Below are 18,865 nucleotides of genomic sequence, written 5' to 3'. Positions count from 1 at the left end.
GAAATGTAATCAGAACAAGGGCTTTGGTTTTATTCAAGGACAATGGATTCAAAGGACACAAGTCAATGAGACCTGTTCGATTTGATATTTCAGGCATTGTATGTTCGTTTCATTCAACTAAACTTAAGCAGGACTCAAGAATAAGATGGTTGTTTGGTGGATGGATGGATGTTGATATATAGATAGATATAGACATATATAGGATATACAGAATCGCTTAACTAGGGGCCTCAAGGGCAAACGGACACTATGCTAGTTATCATCCATTTATACTGATGTAAGCAGGGTGGAGCTTTCCTGTAAACCCCATGCTAATAAGAGCAAAACATTCCTTTCACATTCATAACCAGAGAGGAAGAGAGAGTCATTTTGCATTAAGTCTAGAATATTTTTTCTGTTCTTTCTGGAACAGGTTACGAAGAAAATCGATGTTTTTACATCAGTTGGTGTATAAGAAAAACTATAAACATGGAGGCTACACAAAAGGGAAGCTAGATATGTTCTTTTAGGGTAGGTTTAAAATTTTAAACATTATCTGGAAAAGACATGTTACGCTAAACGCCAAGTAGTGTATCAAGACCAGACAATGAGTTATAACTGCAATGAGAACACATTTTAGTATCTATGACATGAAGCTTACATCAACACGCTAATGTATCTGTAAAGGCTTTGGGGCATTTTGACATTTTCCTATAAAAGGACAGCTTCTAAAAAAATATTTAATTGCAAATTGTTAAAGTAAAAAAAAAAAAGTTTAGATTAAGTGGCATCTCAAACAACAAACACACTGATATTGTACAGTATTTTTGACAAGGACCAAATCATTAGTCACATAACTCCCTATTTTTTTTTTAATGTAAACGTTTTTGTTTTCTTCTTAAAATATATTCATATATAATATTTATATCACATTTTATACACACAAACCAAGTGCCTGATCAAGGAGGAGTGGTAGCTAGGCTGTTTAATGCAGGGAAAGTGATGGGGAGCACTAGTTAGAAAAGCAGATAGAGGTAGGGAGCAGAGAGAGGTATGAACTTAAAGCCATGTTTCTTTGGTCAAGGGAAATATTCCCTGAATCTTCTGGTGTTTGGTATGTTTAAATGTGGTGCATAGCCACCTGCAAATGTTCTGTTGTTAAGGTGTGGCCAAAAACTAAAAAAGGGGCACTTGAAGTTGCCTATTTACAAATATGAATCCATTACCATGCCTCACATATGGTAGATATTGCTTTTGAATTGAATATACACTTTGACATCTTGTTGCAGCATGGGAACTATGGGTAAGTGTGATCAACAGCATGTCATCCTATTTCATTCTTTTATAAAAGTGCTGCTGTAACCTTAAGAGGAGGTTAAACAAACAAACAAACAAACCGAACCAACAAAAGGTAAGTATATACATTATAGTACAATGCAAATACAATGCAGCAGTCCTGACGATATCCACTTCTCTTATCCCTTGGCATTTGCACAGGGAATGGGTGAAGGGTACAAGATCAAGGTAGGACCTCAAGATGGGCTTATAAAAAGTCTCTTGGGGCTTTATATCAAGACCCAAGTGAGTCCCACAGTTTTACGTTCAGTCATGTCTCTTGTTGCGACTGTTACGCATACTGGATTCCTTCTTCCCACATTCAATGCTTCCAGCCGAGGTGTCCTGCTTGCAAAACCCTGGACTCAACTGGCCGCCAGGTTGAGACAAGGCCAGGTAAGGATGCTGAGGTAATGGCTGGAAGTTAGCAGGTGGCGTCGTTGGCGAGTCTTGAGATGATGCTCTGCCGTTGCTCTGAGCTCTGTGCTTGAGTCTCAATTTGTGGGGTAGGGCAGTGCCTTTGATTTCTGCTTGGCCGTCTTTGCATTGGCTTGGAGAGAAGGAGCTCTGGGTCACGAATATGTGAGGGTGGTAGCTGCCTGTATCGGAGCAAGATGAAGAGGGAGACTCATCATCGGTGGAGCCCTCTTTATCAGAGCTGCGGGGATCCCCGTCACTTGAGGAAGTGTCCTTTCCTGAGTGAGCCTCGTAATACTCTTCGTGTCTCAAGCTTCCTTCGTAGGTCAGCACTGGTGGATCGTCATTCTCCAGGGTGCCATTAGAACAGTGGTACATCTGTGTTTCATCTCCCTCCTCTGGTCTCATTAGAAGATCTGGGGCAGCAGCATCAACCCTGGGGGTCTGTTGCGGAGCAATGTAAGCTTGCCTTTCGGCTGCTTCCCCATCTGGGTAGTCATAAGGTGGAGAGTCCAAAGTTTTTCTCTCTAGCCGTTTAGACACCTCTGCCAAGCTTTTGGGACTTCCAGTTGGTCCCTCTGTAGGCTGAGTGATGTTCTGCTGTTCTTTAGGAATCATTTCCTGAGTTTCCACAGGATACGAGGCACTGCTTGAACGGTATAGGATAACACTTCTTTGAGCGGATTGTGGGATGACTGGACTTGCAGTGGTCTCGTGGCGTCGTTGCTTCTGTTGGTTGGCTGAATAACCTTCAAAAGTGTGCTGGTGAAGTACTGCAGGCAATCTAGAATGAATGTTTAACATGAACTGTCTGGCAGTGCTATTGACAATGTCCATATCCAGACCCATCCCTTCCTGCTTGATGTCATACACCAATGGCTCTGGGCTGTCCCGAGAGGAGTCATCAGACATATCAGAGAGGGAACCTCGCGGGGAGTATTTTGCCAATTTCACATGCCCATCCCCTCGAACAGACTGCTCCGTTTCAGAAGAATCAGAGTTTATCATCATCTGAGAAACACTGGAGTAATCATTAGGGTAGAAGAGACTGGTGGTAGAGGAAGGTATAGAGTTTCCCCCAGAAGTTCCATTGACTGCTCCACCAATCTGCTGACTCTTTTCCATGTAGGAGGCTGTACTTATCAGACCAAACCTGAGCTTAAGCTGTAAAAGCTCAGTTTTCAGGCGTACATTCTCATCATTCAGCGCCATAACTCTGTTCTCTAGGATCATGTCATTAAAGCGTCGTTTCTCCCGGGAACGCTTTGCTGCCTCGTTGTTCTTGCGTCGCTTTTCCCAGTAGGATGCATCCTTTTTCTCATCTGAGATGAACTCACGCTTGCGTCGACAGCTCATGTTTGGCTTTGGTTTGAGAAGGCGGCTCTGGCGAATGTTGCTTTGAGGTGAATGGACAAGATCACTGTAGTCCAGAATGCTTTCTGTGTTCTTTAAGGTTTTGCTTGCACTGGAATTTGTTGAGATTTGTAAGCTCAAACTTTCCATTGTTCCTCAATGGGAGCCAGTTTGGGACCTTGGCTTCACCACTGGTAATGGAAATAAATGAAGAAACAGGGATGGGGTAAAGGATGTAAAGGTGGCTATGGGAATTCCTGTAGGATATCCCAACAAACAGTGGACTGGAGAATCTTCAACTAAGTAGCTGGATCAGCAAAGACTTTATGAGAAATTTTAGTTTCTGGAAAACTGAACCTCATTGATTTTGCTGATGTGAAGCTCAAGCAAACATCCCTAGATGATCAAGTGTCCAAGTCGGCTAAGAAGAGCAAGAACAGTTGCACCTCTTTATGAGTCTCCTGCTTTTAACAAACCCCAAGAATTCCTCAATGAGTAAACTCTTCCGGCTGTCTTGCGCACAATGTCTGTCAAAGCCAAACCGGGGAATGAAAGAGGGGCAATAAAGTCCTGAAGTACAGAAAATGTGACCAAATTTGTTTAAAGGATTCTGACCCCTTTTCTTTTTCACTTTTATTCCTTTATGTAACGGCTCTATCAAGCCGACAGAGATGTGTCCCAGTGCCTTGGGCGTGTTGGAGGATATAGGTCACTCGGTCTGCCCCAGCTTGTCAGCCTCTTGGGGAGGGGTGCTGCTGCTCCCAAAGCCTCCAGCTGGCTGTTCGATGAAAGGCTGGAAACATAAAAGAGAAAAGAAAGACAGATTTGTTAATCCTCGAAAGCTAAAGCAATTCACAGTTTTCCTTTAGGCACTTCAAAGAAATCTTTTAATTTATTGTGCTTTTTCATTTTTAATGAAACTCTCCATGCTTCTCTGCATGGCTGGGTAATCAGAAGATTTAGAAGTGGAATGTTCAACCGTGTCTTTGTCGTATCCTCTTGCTTCATCTACTCAACCCTGACAACCACAGAATGTTTTCTGTTGCCCGGCAACCACCGTCTGACCTGCTAACCCTGCTATTGATTTGTCTGTCTGCGACCCTTGACCTTTAGTCTCTGGCTAGACATTAGACTCTCATGATGCAAAGGGAAAGAGGTTCAGAACGCTGTCAACGATTACCCAAGCTGCACATTTTCTTTGTCAGAGGACCTACAGCTAAACAGAAATTATCTTAAATTAGTTTCCTCATTCTGACACAAGTAACATCACCCTTGTACAAAATTCAGTCAAGACTGTTCTGTAAACGGGACTACACATATGGTAAACATTAGCAATGAACACATGATTTGTTTTAACATTTTGAAACCTTATCCTGTATTACATCATCTGCTCTGAGGGAACCAGTGCAAGAGGTTTCGGCTTTTGATACATTAACATCAAATGTTACAACACATCTCCTCTTTGGCTGCACAGTCCAAACAGTCTGATGCCCCAAATATGCAATGGGGCCCGAACTAAATTCAAAAACATTAAAGGGGTCATATGATGCGATTTCAAGTTTTCCTTTCTCTTTGGAGTGTTACAAGCTCTTGGTGCATAAAGAAGATCTGTAAAGTTGCAAAGACTAAAGTCTCAAATCCAAAGAGATATTCTTTATAAAAGTTAAGAGTCAACCACGCCTACCTAAAACGGCTCGTTCTAACATGCCCCCACATGTCTATGTCACTATGTGGAAATATTAGCATAATGCTGCCCAAATGTGCACGCAAAGAAAGAAGGCGTGGTTTCAGGAACAGCAGTCGTGTTGATGCAGCCATGTCAGGGAGATGCTGTGTTTCAGTGCGAAAGCAAATGCATATTTGCGCAGCGCAGAGTAACGCGTCGTGTGTGTGTGTGTGTGTGTGTGTGTGTGTGTGAGGGGAACAGGGTCACATCACAGGAGAGTGAACTGCCTGTCAGAAATCATAGCAGGTCAGCTGTCTTAACCGCGGCTTGTGTACTGCATCATCACTGTGTGGGGCTTTGTTGAAAACGACGTGTTTGAGAGAGGCGGGGCATAGAGGACCTACAATAATGTACAGTATTTGAAAAATAATGTGTTTTTTGAACATTAAAGCATGTCAACATATTCTGTTACACCAAATAATGATCTTTAAAATAGCATCATATGACCCCTTTAACACTTCATTTTTTTTATGACTATTCAACTAAGGCTTTCAAGGAGAACTTTCGAAAGAAGCATGCTTTAGATGAAAAATGAGAAGCCAAAAAAACCTCATAACAATAATTACTATAATGGCAGATAAACCGAGGTCAGGCAAAAGGCAAGTCTGATTGAGAGCTTTGCAATATAGGTCAAGCATATCTGGAAAAAGGGGAGAAGGGGAACATTCCATCAACATGAGTTCAGATCCAGGGGTGGTAACTGTTTCAGCCATTAAAAATGAGCACTAATGGAAAAGCAGAGTCGCCAGTGATGATTAACTCAGCAGCCAGTGGGCAGTTCCACATTGCTCTGATCCTATCATAACCTAAACTGAGCACCGACTTCCTATTTCAATGCCATGGTGTTGTTCAGCTAAAGGTGCCTGATTTCCTTTTTTTTCTACTTGCACACAAAGTTGAATATAATATCTGATATACACAATATATAATATCAAATATCTGGTTAATATTTTCAGTCAATGCCAAAAGCTAGTAGGTAGACACAGATGGGATCCCAGTAATATTAAGTCATAAATCTACTTTGATCATCTCTAATATTTAATATTTGTTCTCTGACAATACAAGAATAAATATAAAGTGAACTATCACAAAGTTTAGTTTACACTGAGAGTAAAAGCATTCCTATATTTATAAGGACAGCAACAGTAAAAGAGACTCTTAAGTCTCTTAGACTATACTTGCGTATCTAAAACAGCGCCATGACTCTGTAGCATTAAGTATGACATCTGCATCAGAAATTAGGCAGATGAACGCAGTGTAACCCATGATCTGGCCGCCCTTTTTATGGGTTATGTTCTTCTCATCCCAGACATCTGAGGCAGCATTACGTAACTACAGACAGCTTAAGCCTCTTCTGATGGCTTCAAGCAACACTTTCTGCTTTAGTCTGGTAACGCATAGGAATTAATATGGCCAAAACTGACATTTTCCTCCCTTAATTAGTGGATGCTATGAATGGAATAAGTCAATAAAGTACAATTTTAATGAAATGCAAATAATGTTAAACGGGTAAACAGGGAGAATCAACGGTCATTTCAGTGAGGCACAAAACCAAAAGAGACTCCCTGAATGACCCACTGACCTAGAAACTGGGCCACTAGCAAGGAAAAAAAAAAAGTTTTCCCTTGTGCTCAAATATAGGTCAGGGGTGCAACAGGCATCACGAGAAAGAGAGATAGAGGAAGAAAGGGCAAGGGAATTAAAGTGTTTGTTAAGAATAGACAGGTGAGGGATAGATTTGCTTAAGAATGCTTAAATCTTAAGCATTGAGACACCAACAGCCAAACCATCTTAAAGAATCTGACATGACACACCTGTGTCTTTATTCAATACCGCTATTGATTATCATGTGGCACATGGATTAAATAATTAATTTTTAATAATTGACTTCACTGGATGACCTGCAATTATCAAAGCTTAAAATTGTTATGAGACAATAAAGCCCAATTTCACTTGCCCTATATATAGGATATGGGTTATAGCCTATTTGTGCATGTGAGCTTTCATTGGGGAAGAAATAGCATGTCTGTCCCACTATAGTCTTAACTTGGGCGAGGCCTGGAAACTATAATTCAGCTCAAATGTTTCATGTGTTGCTTTACAGCCGTTTTGGTAATGGAAATAATGGGTGAAGGCGGGGGTGCTGGATTTCATTGTGGCCATGTAATTGACCCTGGGGCAGAATGTAATATTCGGCACGTGGGTTAGGAGCTCTTTTTTTTTTTTCTCCCATGGAGTTCCAGGCCAACTCTTTTTTTATAAACACACTCATATCATCCTCTATTGAAAAAAAGAAATGCTTTGACCAAGTCCATGTGTTTCACCAGTCACATGTGCTCTCTTGCCCTACAAAACTAAACGGTAATTCGCCTCTCCCTGTTAGCCACATCGCCACAATAACGATGCGCCTCCTCCCTGTCTCCTTCACTATGAGAAATCTTAAGAAATCCACCAACTGAATGAATGTTTATTGCTTAAAGAGTCACAATTAACACTGTAAACCAATAATGACATTGCACTTAAGTGTTTTTGTTATCTATTAACAAAGATTCATCTCCACAATTTAACATTCAAAGAGCTGGCACTACTGTGTTCTTAGTTTTTTTCAGCATTGTTGCTGAATCAGGTCCCAATTTGCAAGATTTTGTTGTAAACTGGCAGAATCTTTGTTCTTTTTTTTTGGTAGACTAGAGGGTGTGTTTTCTTCAGGCTTATGACCTACATTCTGCACTGGCACACAAAGCGGTTTGTCTGATGCCCCCTGATGCCTTAAAGACCCCGCATATTTTTTTTTTAATTTGCCACTTCTCATTTCTCACCGTTATGTAACTCTTAACACAGAAAGACTGCATAAAGTCAAAAGAAAACTGCAAGTTGACAAGCAATCTCACATCCACAAATTTTAGCCTGATCATGCATGCATGTATGACTTTTCTGTGGAATCCTACAGTGCATGTTTGCTTACTACATAATACACTTTGTTGAACCTAAAATCTGTAATCTAAAATCTTATGATCTGAAACATACTATTATTAGGACACTACACTGTGTGTCATAAAGGCATAAAACTGTAACTTAAAAACACAGTGATTACAACACATGTGAATTGTACTGTAATCAAAGATGAGCTCAATAAATCAGTTTACAACCATCTGCCGGAAAGTTCCGGAGAATAACAATGCAACGTTCATTGACAATCATTATATACACAAATAGCATGCACATTTGAGGGATCTGACCAACATCATTAGGATACAAAATTAAATACAATAGTAACTAAAGTTAAAAGTGCGCTAAATAATAACGATCGTTTACTAGTTTCATTCAGTATCTGATATGTACTGTAATTATTTATCCACTGCATTCACAATCATTTGCGTTTCGCGAGGCAAACTGGCAGAAATCCCACTGAATAATTCGCACACTGTGTACCAAGATAAAATATTGATTGATTTCAATAACTTAAACGAGCATCTATCTCTGCACGCGCTGCATGTTGCTAGACAATTGCATTTTACATGCAACAAAGTTACATTTGATTGCCAGTCGGTTTTTTCGCATCTGTATACCAAGAAAGAGTTAACGGGTCCGAGCATTCAAACGTAAACACCCGCGTTAACCTTTACCGAGCATGGTTACACGTGACAGCGAGAAGTGTGTCCGGGATTTTTCCTCCCAGAGCCGTATTAACTTCATAACCCAATTGGATTTCACGCTTTGTGAAAACTTTAATTAAAACGTCATTGGCAAACATTAAGCAGTAACCTTTTATCAAGACATTTCCAGCGATATAATGTAATAATGTTCGCTAGTGTTTTAATCAAAATCGTAACACATGCTACGCCCGACTGGACTTTCTGTAACTCCGTTTCATGTTTATTAATGTACAGACTAATCTTCAAATGGCGCAATATTATATCATTAGGCTACTAAATGTAAACAACAATATAGTCTACGTCAGATATGCATACAGAAAAATGTTGTGCATGGTAAATTAATTTGTATAGAAACATACAAATATTTTACGGGCATCAAGTGCTAAATGTCCTGTCATCAGTCGCGAGGGGTCCTGGCCTCGCCTTAATATTGCGAACATGCACATCGAGCATTATCCGAATCTGTAGCTAATGAGCATGCGTAAACACACACAAATAAACGAAACCCTTATCCGTGAGTGAACAGAAGCCGTTGCATTTCAAATAGGCTATCATTCTTGGATTAATTGCAGTCACCTCATTTCATAACCGCGTAAAAAAAAATTCCGCAAGATCACGCCAGAAACACAAGCATCCCCAATGCAGTTGTATTAGTGTGAGCGTGCATCAATAAGCAATTAAGCAAACAAACATACCTTTTGTGGCTTTTGTGCTTGTATCTAAAATATCTTCAGTCGCCCGACGACTATAATTAGTCTCTTTGTATCAGCCTCGGTGGCTTGAATTAAAAGGCGAAGTGATCCACACACACTACACGCCGTGTCCAGTACGCATGGATTCCGCAGCCCGTGTGTTTTTGCCCTGTCTCCTTGTGTTGTGTTGGCGAGGCGCTCCAGTATCCTGCCGCTAGCTGCTTCTGTTTAGAAATGTATGTTAGTAGGTCAGCGGTTGCATAACAGGACGTTTCGGGTGCCTCGTCACGTTTTGTTTCTTTCTTTTTGCCCCCACCTACTTGCCCGCTGTTCCGCCCTCCCTCGCTTATCGAAAGCCTATGGCGACGTGAGCGCATAACTGGGAGGGATCAGGCAGTCGGCCAGACCTACTCCTAGATGAAGGACGGTCATATTCATAATAAGGCTGACATGGTGAAAACAAGTAGATGTTAAGGTTACATGTGCATTATGATATGCCTATCAAAGCGTATTCGGTAATTGCACGTAACACTCTCCTTCTCAGTTTTTAATTATTTCCCCTTCCAGATAAAAAAAGTGGTTTATAAACAAATGCAAGAATAAACAAGTGCCTTGTGAAGGCCTTGACCAAATTTTCCATGTAAACTGATGTTTTTGCCAGCTGATTTTATTTCGCTTAATGTCTGAGTGAATCCCAGTGACAGTATTTAAGGATAAGTTATTTGTACAGGACTGTCTCAGTCATATTTCACCCCCATTATTTTAAACAAAGGAAAATGAAATCCATTTAGACGAGCATTAAGATACTTTGCATCACTATTTTTCAGACAATAAAGTACATTTACCCCCAGTTATTACTCATAATTACTGAAATGCGTCTTGACATTTTACTTTTGCATTTTACTACGTATTGACATGATTCTTTTTACTGTGTTTAGGAAACTATATATAGGATTTAATTGTAATTTTTTTTCAGTGATGTTTAAAATTACTGTAATACCATGATATAGCAATACATCAATACTTTTTAAAAATATTTTTTAATAATTTTTTTAATTCAACCGAATAAAAAAAATCAGGCAATCTAGCAAATAGTACTTTACAGATATTTTAACATTATGGTAATGAGAATATCATTATTATTATTATTATTATTATTATTGATAATAATAATAATAGGCCCTATGATAATAAAACCTTGACCAAATTACCTTGATGATCCTAAATAAATAAATAAATATTTAAAACTATTTATTTTGTTTTATTTTACAGTGAAGTATGACCTGGGCATTTTCTTGACAGCTTTTGTGAGAATCCCCCATGTGCTGATCTAAATAGGAAAAAGGGATTGGCAAGATAGTGTTGGCAATATGTTTCCTCATTTTTCACCTAATTTATTTTTTCTAATTTAAATTAAGAAAACAGCATGTCTCCCTTTCCTTACTGATTGAAGTCACAGACACAATAGTATTGTGAAGATGACCTTGAACTTAGATGTGGCCTGCTGTCCCCTCTCCCAACTCCTTCCCTCCTTCTACCCCCCCCCCATCCCACCGTGTCCAGCATCGTCTGCTGGAAGAGGTTTCCATGGCAACCGTCGCGCTACCCGACTTACGTCAGGCCTCCCACTGAACGCGTGAGTGAAGATCAGCCAGTCAGGGGTCAGTGGACTTGTGGAACAGGGATGTCAAGGACGGAAATTAACCGGGGATCATGAATGTGTGGACGTTAAAGAGCTTGCAGAGCTCGTTCAAGAAAAGCCTTGTCTTGTATTAGAGTTTACTCTCCTTAAATAGACTTGCATCTATTTATATGCTCTTACGTCACCAGACAGGTCTCAGCTGAGCTCAGTTCTCAGGGGATTGAGGTATATTGGTGTCAGATGTTTATTCTTAGTCAAAAGGAAGTACAGGGAAATGTCAAGGTGTAACTTGATCTTGAATCAGGTGATTTGGCTGTGCAAATCTTTGCGTGTCATTTAATTCGGTTTATATTATTAATGCTGTGCATGTGACTGTGAGTGCGTATACTCTAATTGGAAATACAAAATGATTTGCTGACCTCTTGTGAATTGTGCTAGTGTTGCAAGAACAAATGTGGATTATTTGACGCGTTATAGGCCTGTATATATATATATATATTCAATATACTGTAAATTGAAAATGATTAAAATCATTCAAATAAAAAGCATGCGGAGTTGGAGACAAATATATAAATAAGATTTATTACACTTTTTTAAGGGAGCAATGGATTCTTTATTGTACACTGTACACAAATTGAAATGTACTCAACTTGAAATGATTTTTCAAAGTTTTGAATAAAAACAGATAATTGGAGTGCATTTTACAAGAAAATACTTTTTCAGCTTTTTTCATTTCAACATTTCATGTTTAATTCATTGGCGAGGCGCTCCAGTATCCTGCCGCTAGCTGCTTCTGTTTAGAAATGTATGTTAGTAGGTCAGCGGTTGCATAACAGGACGTTTCGGGTGCCTCGTCACGTTTTGTTTCTTTCTTTTTGCCCCCACCTACTTGCCCGCTGTTCCGCCCTCCCTCGCTTATCGAAAGCCTATGGCGACGTGAGCGCATAACTGGGAGGGATCAGGCAGTCGGCCAGACCTACTCCTAGATGAAGGACGGTCATATTCATAATAAGGCTGACATGGTGAAAACAAGTAGATGTTAAGGTTACATGTGCATTATGATATGCCTATCAAAGCGTATTCGGTAATTGCACGTAACACTCTCCTTCTCAGTTTTTAATTATTTCCCCTTCCAGATAAAAAAAGTGGTTTATAAACAAATGCAAGAATAAACAAGTGCCTTGTGAAGGCCTTGACCAAATTTTCCATGTAAACTGATGTTTTTGCCAGCTGATTTTATTTCGCTTAATGTCTGAGTGAATCCCAGTGACAGTATTTAAGGATAAGTTATTTGTACAGGACTGTCTCAGTCATATTTCACCCCCATTATTTTAAACAAAGGAAAATGAAATCCATTTAGACGAGCATTAAGATACTTTGCATCACTATTTTTCAGACAATAAAGTACATTTACCCCCAGTTATTACTCATAATTACTGAAATGCGTCTTGACATTTTACTTTTGCATTTTACTACGTATTGACATGATTCTTTTTACTGTGTTTAGGAAACTATATATAGGATTTAATTGTAATTTTTTTTCAGTGATGTTTAAAATTACTGTAATACCATGATATAGCAATACATCAATACTTTTTAAAAATATTTTTTAATAATTTTTTTAATTCAACCGAATAAAAAAAATCAGGCAATCTAGCAAATAGTACTTTACAGATATTTTAACATTATGGTAATGAGAATATCATTATTATTATTATTATTATTATTATTGATAATAATAATAATAGGCCCTATGATAATAAAACCTTGACCAAATTACCTTGATGATCCTAAATAAATAAATAAATATTTAAAACTATTTATTTTGTTTTATTTTACAGTGAAGTATGACCTGGGCATTTTCTTGACAGCTTTTGTGAGAATCCCCCATGTGCTGATCTAAATAGGAAAAAGGGATTGGCAAGATAGTGTTGGCAATATGTTTCCTCATTTTTCACCTAATTTATTTTTTCTAATTTAAATTAAGAAAACAGCATGTCTCCCTTTCCTTACTGATTGAAGTCACAGACACAATAGTATTGTGAAGATGACCTTGAACTTAGATGTGGCCTGCTGTCCCCTCTCCCAACTCCTTCCCTCCTTCTACCCCCCCCCCATCCCACCGTGTCCAGCATCGTCTGCTGGAAGAGGTTTCCATGGCAACCGTCGCGCTACCCGACTTACGTCAGGCCTCCCACTGAACGCGTGAGTGAAGATCAGCCAGTCAGGGGTCAGTGGACTTGTGGAACAGGGATGTCAAGGACGGAAATTAACCGGGGATCATGAATGTGTGGACGTTAAAGAGCTTGCAGAGCTCGTTCAAGAAAAGCCTTGTCTTGTATTAGAGTTTACTCTCCTTAAATAGACTTGCATCTATTTATATGCTCTTACGTCACCAGACAGGTCTCAGCTGAGCTCAGTTCTCAGGGGATTGAGGTATATTGGTGTCAGATGTTTATTCTTAGTCAAAAGGAAGTACAGGGAAATGTCAAGGTGTAACTTGATCTTGAATCAGGTGATTTGGCTGTGCAAATCTTTGCGTGTCATTTAATTCGGTTTATATTATTAATGCTGTGCATGTGACTGTGAGTGCGTATACTCTAATTGGAAATACAAAATGATTTGCTGACCTCTTGTGAATTGTGCTAGTGTTGCAAGAACAAATGTGGATTATTTGACGCGTTATAGGCCTGTATATATATATATATATTCAATATACTGTAAATTGAAAATGATTAAAATCATTCAAATAAAAAGCATGCGGAGTTGGAGACAAATATATAAATAAGATTTATTACACTTTTTTAAGGGAGCAATGGATTCTTTATTGTACACTGTACACAAATTGAAATGTACTCAACTTGAAATGATTTTTCAAAGTTTTGAATAAAAACAGATAATTGGAGTGCATTTTACAAGAAAATACTTTTTCAGCTTTTTTCATTTCAACATTTCATGTTTAATTCAGTGTTACTTTGCCATTTCTTTGTAACTCTGAAATTTAGTTTTGTTTCTACATCAACTCTGTAATTGTTGTCAATGCTTAATATATTTTAGATTTTTTTTTTTAACCAACAATCTTTCAAGAAATATCTTAAACATACGTAACAATCCACAACACATACATAATAGGATTGAATTAGGAACATTGAATGTGGTTTTTCATTACAAACCTGCTTTCTCAGGAACGTAACATCTGAGTTGGTATATTGAGACATCTAAGATGTCATTGCCCCCAGGGCTTTGAATATTTCTGTTCAAACGTCATGTATACTAAGCAGAGGTGATGGTCCGTGAGAATTGCACTTGTGTACATGTCAAAACATTGTCCTGGGTTATTCTGGGAATTCAGAATTCAGAGATGGTTCTCAGATTTTAATGCAAGAGAATTTGTTACAAAAAACTGTTCGCTGTTCGAAACCTCAAGACAATTAAACATACTCTAAATATTATTAGCAATATAAAATTTGTATTAGGTTATAGATAGAAATTAAGCTGTACAAATTAAGCTTTAGTTTAATAATAAAAGGCAAACAAACTGTTCAAATATTTATTCACACAAACATGTCATGTACAGGTACACAAGAACTCACAAGACGACAGAAATTTTACCATCACAAAATGTAAGTAACAGTGTAGGTCAATTAGATATTATCCTTGTCTGGACAACGGCAGAAATCTGTATGAAAAAAAAAATGCAGTCATTCAGTGCCGAGTTGCTACTGGTTCATGACAATAATCAAAATTAATTACATTATTTTCCCCTTCCTGGTGTTTCCTCATCTGCTTTAATCAGTATATATGATGCAAAAAAAAAAACTATTTATACTTATACTTCATTCATACATCTGTCAGACCACAGGAGGAATATTACAGTGTGAAGACTATCAGGCTCACAGTGCATCTCCTCTCACTTACTGACAAGTGTTTAAGTAGTGTTGGCACATAGACGAATGACGTTACAATGGAGGATGTTATGCTTTTCTAAATTGACAGTGACAGACAGGTCTGTGAGTGCAGACATTGTTTTATTGGAGCCTGAGGCGTTTTTTGAGCAAGATCACAGTGTTTGAGGCAAAAGGACCAACTGATCGAATTGAGGTGAGGTGTTGTAGCTGACATGTGCCAATGCCGCTGGAATGATCTTGCATGTTCCTGAATGCAAGTTGAAGGAAGGGGAAAAAAAAAGTCATTATCCACCTTATTTATAACATAAGAGTGGAGCACGGCCATTTGTATCTTGAATGTCTGAGGCTTCCGGAGTCATTTGCTTCCAGGCTATTATGCTGCTTGATATCGCAAACTGGTAATTCTTATTATATTTTTAGTTAGTATCGTAATCTTAAACACACTTTTTTGTGGTGCAAATAGTTTTACTGTTTACTGCACTTTGTTATTCTTCTAGTTTTTTACCTAATGAACCAGAAGTCTCGCACATACATAGAAAATAGCTTACTTCCACATTGCAAAATAAGGTGGATATGCAAGTTCTGTTTGGTTATGACCGAGTGTGAAGAGGTAGTGATGCACATGCTGCGTTCTTTCCATTCATAATCTATGGACGTTCATGAATTCGACTGTGAATATTTGCAGTGTTCGAGTGCACTCTTTACAAAGTCTTAATTCGTTTTGGTGAGCAACTGCTCGGAGAAGAGCTTTTTGAGCTGGGCCACTTCCTCGCCGAGAGAGCTGAGCTGAGATTTGAGCATGCTGTTCTCGGCTTGGTATTGAGATTCGCTTGGGTTCACATTGTGGCTGTAATTCCTGTACTGCTGCTGTAGTGGCATGACTTTTCGGGCGTCTTCTCTGTCTTGTGGTGTCCAGTAACCTGCTCCTTCAGTTGTACCCGAAAGGTTATAAACCCTAGGGCCCACTGCGGGCAGCACAGGACTTTGTCGGTCTCCGGGGTTGTCGCATTCGCCGCCGCCTGGAGACTTAAACCTCAGCTTGTGCGGAAGACTCTTCATACTGTCCACTGACTCCATCCGGTTGGATGACATGGTGAGCTGTCCCGTTGCTAAAACATCAGCTGAGGAGTGATGGGACTCGTAACCCAGTTCATCTGCTTGGTGCGGAGACAACTTTCCATGGTCACTTAGTCTGTCCTCAAAGAAGACGGGACTACCAACACTGGACCCACCGGGTGTGGAGAAACCGGAGTCTTCTGACATACTGATCGTATCTCTGATACTTCGGCCAGATTGCGGTCCGCTTTGGGACTGATTTGATGATACTGGACCAGCTTGGTGAGCGCCATCCCCACGTGGAAGGTAGTAATGTGGCGCCGAAGGTTGTGGGACGCAGGTTCCTGTTGTGAGCGGAAGTATGGAAGCGTTTGAGGGATCTCTAATGAGGCCGAAGCGAAATTTCAGTGCGAGCAGTTCCGCTCGTAACCTGGCGTTCTCCTCGAGCAGTGCCAGCACGCGGTTTTCCAGCACCATGTCATTTACACGCCGTTTCTCACGAGAGCGCTTTGCGGCTTCGTTGTTTTTCCTGCGCTTGTCCCAGTAGCCCTCATCCTTCTTCTCGTGAGCAATAAACTCCCGCTTACGCCTCACAGAGGTGACGTTGTCTGAATCTGTGTCTTTGCGTTTAAGCGCCGACGTTCGGCCCAGTAGTGAGCGTGCAAGCAAACTGCTTGACGTCAGGATGGACACAGCTTCATCGGTGAAAGAAATTGTGCTACTGGGAGCAGTCGCATTTAACACCCTCATCTCCTGAGATGACTCGTCAAACATCTTGAGGTTGTTGTTTTTTTCTTCCTCAGTTGCAATGTTAAAAGTTGTGGTTCGTCTCTGGTGTGTTTGAATGTGGTTTTCAGGTCAATCTCAGATGTTATTGACGCAGCAGTGGCTCCACCTGGTGGCAGGAAGAGCACAATGATATCCAGTCAGTTACGTAAGATCAGTTACAACACAATGTTATGTAACTTCATTACCTCCCAGTGGCAAAGCACAGTACGTTCTTGCGACACCGCATAATAACGAGGTGAACGAGTGTACAGTTATATAGCCACCTTACGCAAAGTGACATAACCGTACCGAGTTAGATATTCATCACTTGAATATCATCACATAGACTAGTTTTTAACAACAGTAAACGGCTACTTTATGTAAACCAGAAATGCCATCTCTAAGAATTCCCGTGTTGACCTCTTTGCAGAACAGCTTGTGCCTGATTGAATCTTATCTTTCTGTCCCAGTGAGTCACTTCATCATGGGATCCTGCCTTACACCAGGTTCTGTTACATAGGCTATAGATTTAAAAAATGTTTTATATAATATCGAAAGCTATATGTTAATAACCTTTCCTCGTACAAAAATAAAGACTAACAAAAACGAAATCAGTGGATTAAACATGATAATACTCCAAAATAATTATTTGGTTTAAGTTAACATTTCGGAATGACTTGGATTTATGTATTTAACTAAAAAAAAAATCTTATTTTATTTTCAATTAAACAATCCTATTGAAAGCATCCCGACTGCATTGCAAAAATAGGCCTATCTTCTATTGCATAATGTTACCAAATTAAATTTAGTGGCTGTTTTGGTTTTTAAGATGGTCTAGATGGCCCAAGTCATCTTTGCACCAGATACAACTTTTGGTACATGTCCCAAAACAAGGGATTTTTCCAACAGTGATGTTTAGCAGTAATATTCCAAAATCTAGGCTATAATTTGTCCAAATTAAACAAAGACTTAAACTACATATTAAAAAAAATAAATAAATAGTTCAGCACAAGTCATACAACTTGCACCTGTCAGATATATAGACTATACTTTTATAGGCTACACAAATATACATGTGGAATGTAAACTTTAATACAGAATTACAACAAGCATTTTACCATTATAAATCGTCGCGTAATTCTGTTCAGAAAGTCTTCAGTTCAAATCGTTTTCGGTGACATTCGTTCCGCGGTCAGTCCGGTTCTTTCCCAGAAGAAAACAAACGGTGTTCGGTTTCGCTTTTCGCCGGTTAAAGTCAAACGGACTGTTAGCTCCGTTCAGTCGTTCCGTGTCTGTTGCGCCTGCAACGCGCGCGGCCCCTATTTGTGTCTTTGCTCCATCAGGTTCAGTCGAGGACGCTCCATCACCCCGTCTGAACCATATGTGTGTGAGTGGATGAACGGACCGCCCCCCTACGCGCGCAGGACCCTCCTCTTCTCTCTAATCTCTCCCTCGTTACAGTTTGCGTCAGAATAATCTTTTCGAAAGCATTAAGTAATATTGCTCAATCTCCCCCGCCCTCTCCACTGTCCTCGTGTGTTCTGAAAATCGACTGTTGTCCTCAATAAATGTACAGGAACTATATTTAGACTAGTGACGCGGGGCCAGCTGTCCTTTTTCAAGACAGCACTGAGGTAAATGCCACAACAAGCTATAAAACACTCTGATTATATGTTGCTTAGATAAAAACCCCTTTGCTCTGTAAAGACAACTGTGTAAACTGCTTTAACAATGTTATGCAATGGTAAAACACTGATGTGGTAATCATGGTATGTGTACCATCTAATACTATCACTTTACCACGGTGGAATTTAATTATGGTTCTATTTCTGTTTTTAAACAACTTCTGGTTTCTAAAGCACACAAATTCAGCCATCACAGAAACAGTAATGCCAAGGCAAGTTTATTTATAAATAAATATATTAATATAGCACATTTCAAACACAAAGACACTCAAAGATATATATGGGCAAGAAAACACTTATGAAATTTTGCTCCTAATATAGTAAGTAATGCAATCATTCATTGTAATATCCATAAAAGTATATAAATGGATCAGTAGATTATTATAATATGAGTGATTTATACAGTGTTCAGGTACTCATGCTATGAAGCTTGTTTTCTTACATGCAGACTGTTTACCTATGTAAAATTAGTCAAATTGAATTGCTAAAGGCCTATTTGCATTAAAACCCAGTTGTTTTGCGTTAAACAACCAATACTGAAACATGCCAAAAAATTGGATACAGGCTATAATTCAACAATAAAGAGATATTTCACCCAAAAATGAAACTTCGGTCATCATTTACTCACCCTCCGCTTGTTTCAAATGC

At 39.3% G+C, this 18,865-nt stretch overlaps 2 protein-coding genes across 2 annotated transcripts; both read right to left on the bottom strand.

Annotated features, from left to right (window-relative positions):
* Nucleotides 1-216: 216 nt before the first annotated feature.
* LOC107656794 (nuclear factor interleukin-3-regulated protein-like) lies at nucleotides 217-9,430 on the bottom strand. Its single transcript, XM_016444741.1, has 2 exons — nucleotides 9,162-9,430; nucleotides 217-3,877 (listed from the first exon to the last, which is right to left on the bottom strand). The coding sequence occupies exon 2, from the start codon at nucleotides 3,232-3,234 to the stop codon at nucleotides 1,582-1,584; it is 1,653 nt and encodes a 550-aa protein (XP_016300227.1). The 5' UTR covers nucleotides 3,235-3,877; nucleotides 9,162-9,430; the 3' UTR covers nucleotides 217-1,581.
* A 4,906-nt stretch (nucleotides 9,431-14,336) lies between these two features.
* Nucleotides 14,337-17,976, bottom strand: LOC107656793 (nuclear factor interleukin-3-regulated protein-like). Its single transcript, XM_016444740.1, has 2 exons — nucleotides 17,651-17,976; nucleotides 14,337-16,659 (listed from the first exon to the last, which is right to left on the bottom strand). The coding sequence occupies exon 2, from the start codon at nucleotides 16,536-16,538 to the stop codon at nucleotides 15,420-15,422; it is 1,119 nt and encodes a 372-aa protein (XP_016300226.1). The 5' UTR covers nucleotides 16,539-16,659; nucleotides 17,651-17,976; the 3' UTR covers nucleotides 14,337-15,419.
* Nucleotides 17,977-18,865: the final 889 nt, after the last annotated feature.

Source organism: Sinocyclocheilus anshuiensis, unplaced genomic scaffold (assembly GCF_001515605.1).
Source record: "Sinocyclocheilus anshuiensis isolate Anshui unplaced genomic scaffold, SAMN03320099.WGS_v1.1 scaffold4874, whole genome shotgun sequence".
NCBI lineage: Eukaryota > Metazoa > Chordata > Actinopteri > Cypriniformes > Cyprinidae > Sinocyclocheilus > Sinocyclocheilus anshuiensis.
Note: the sequence above shows the minus strand (reverse complement) of the source record. Positions and strands in the feature narration are given on the sequence as shown.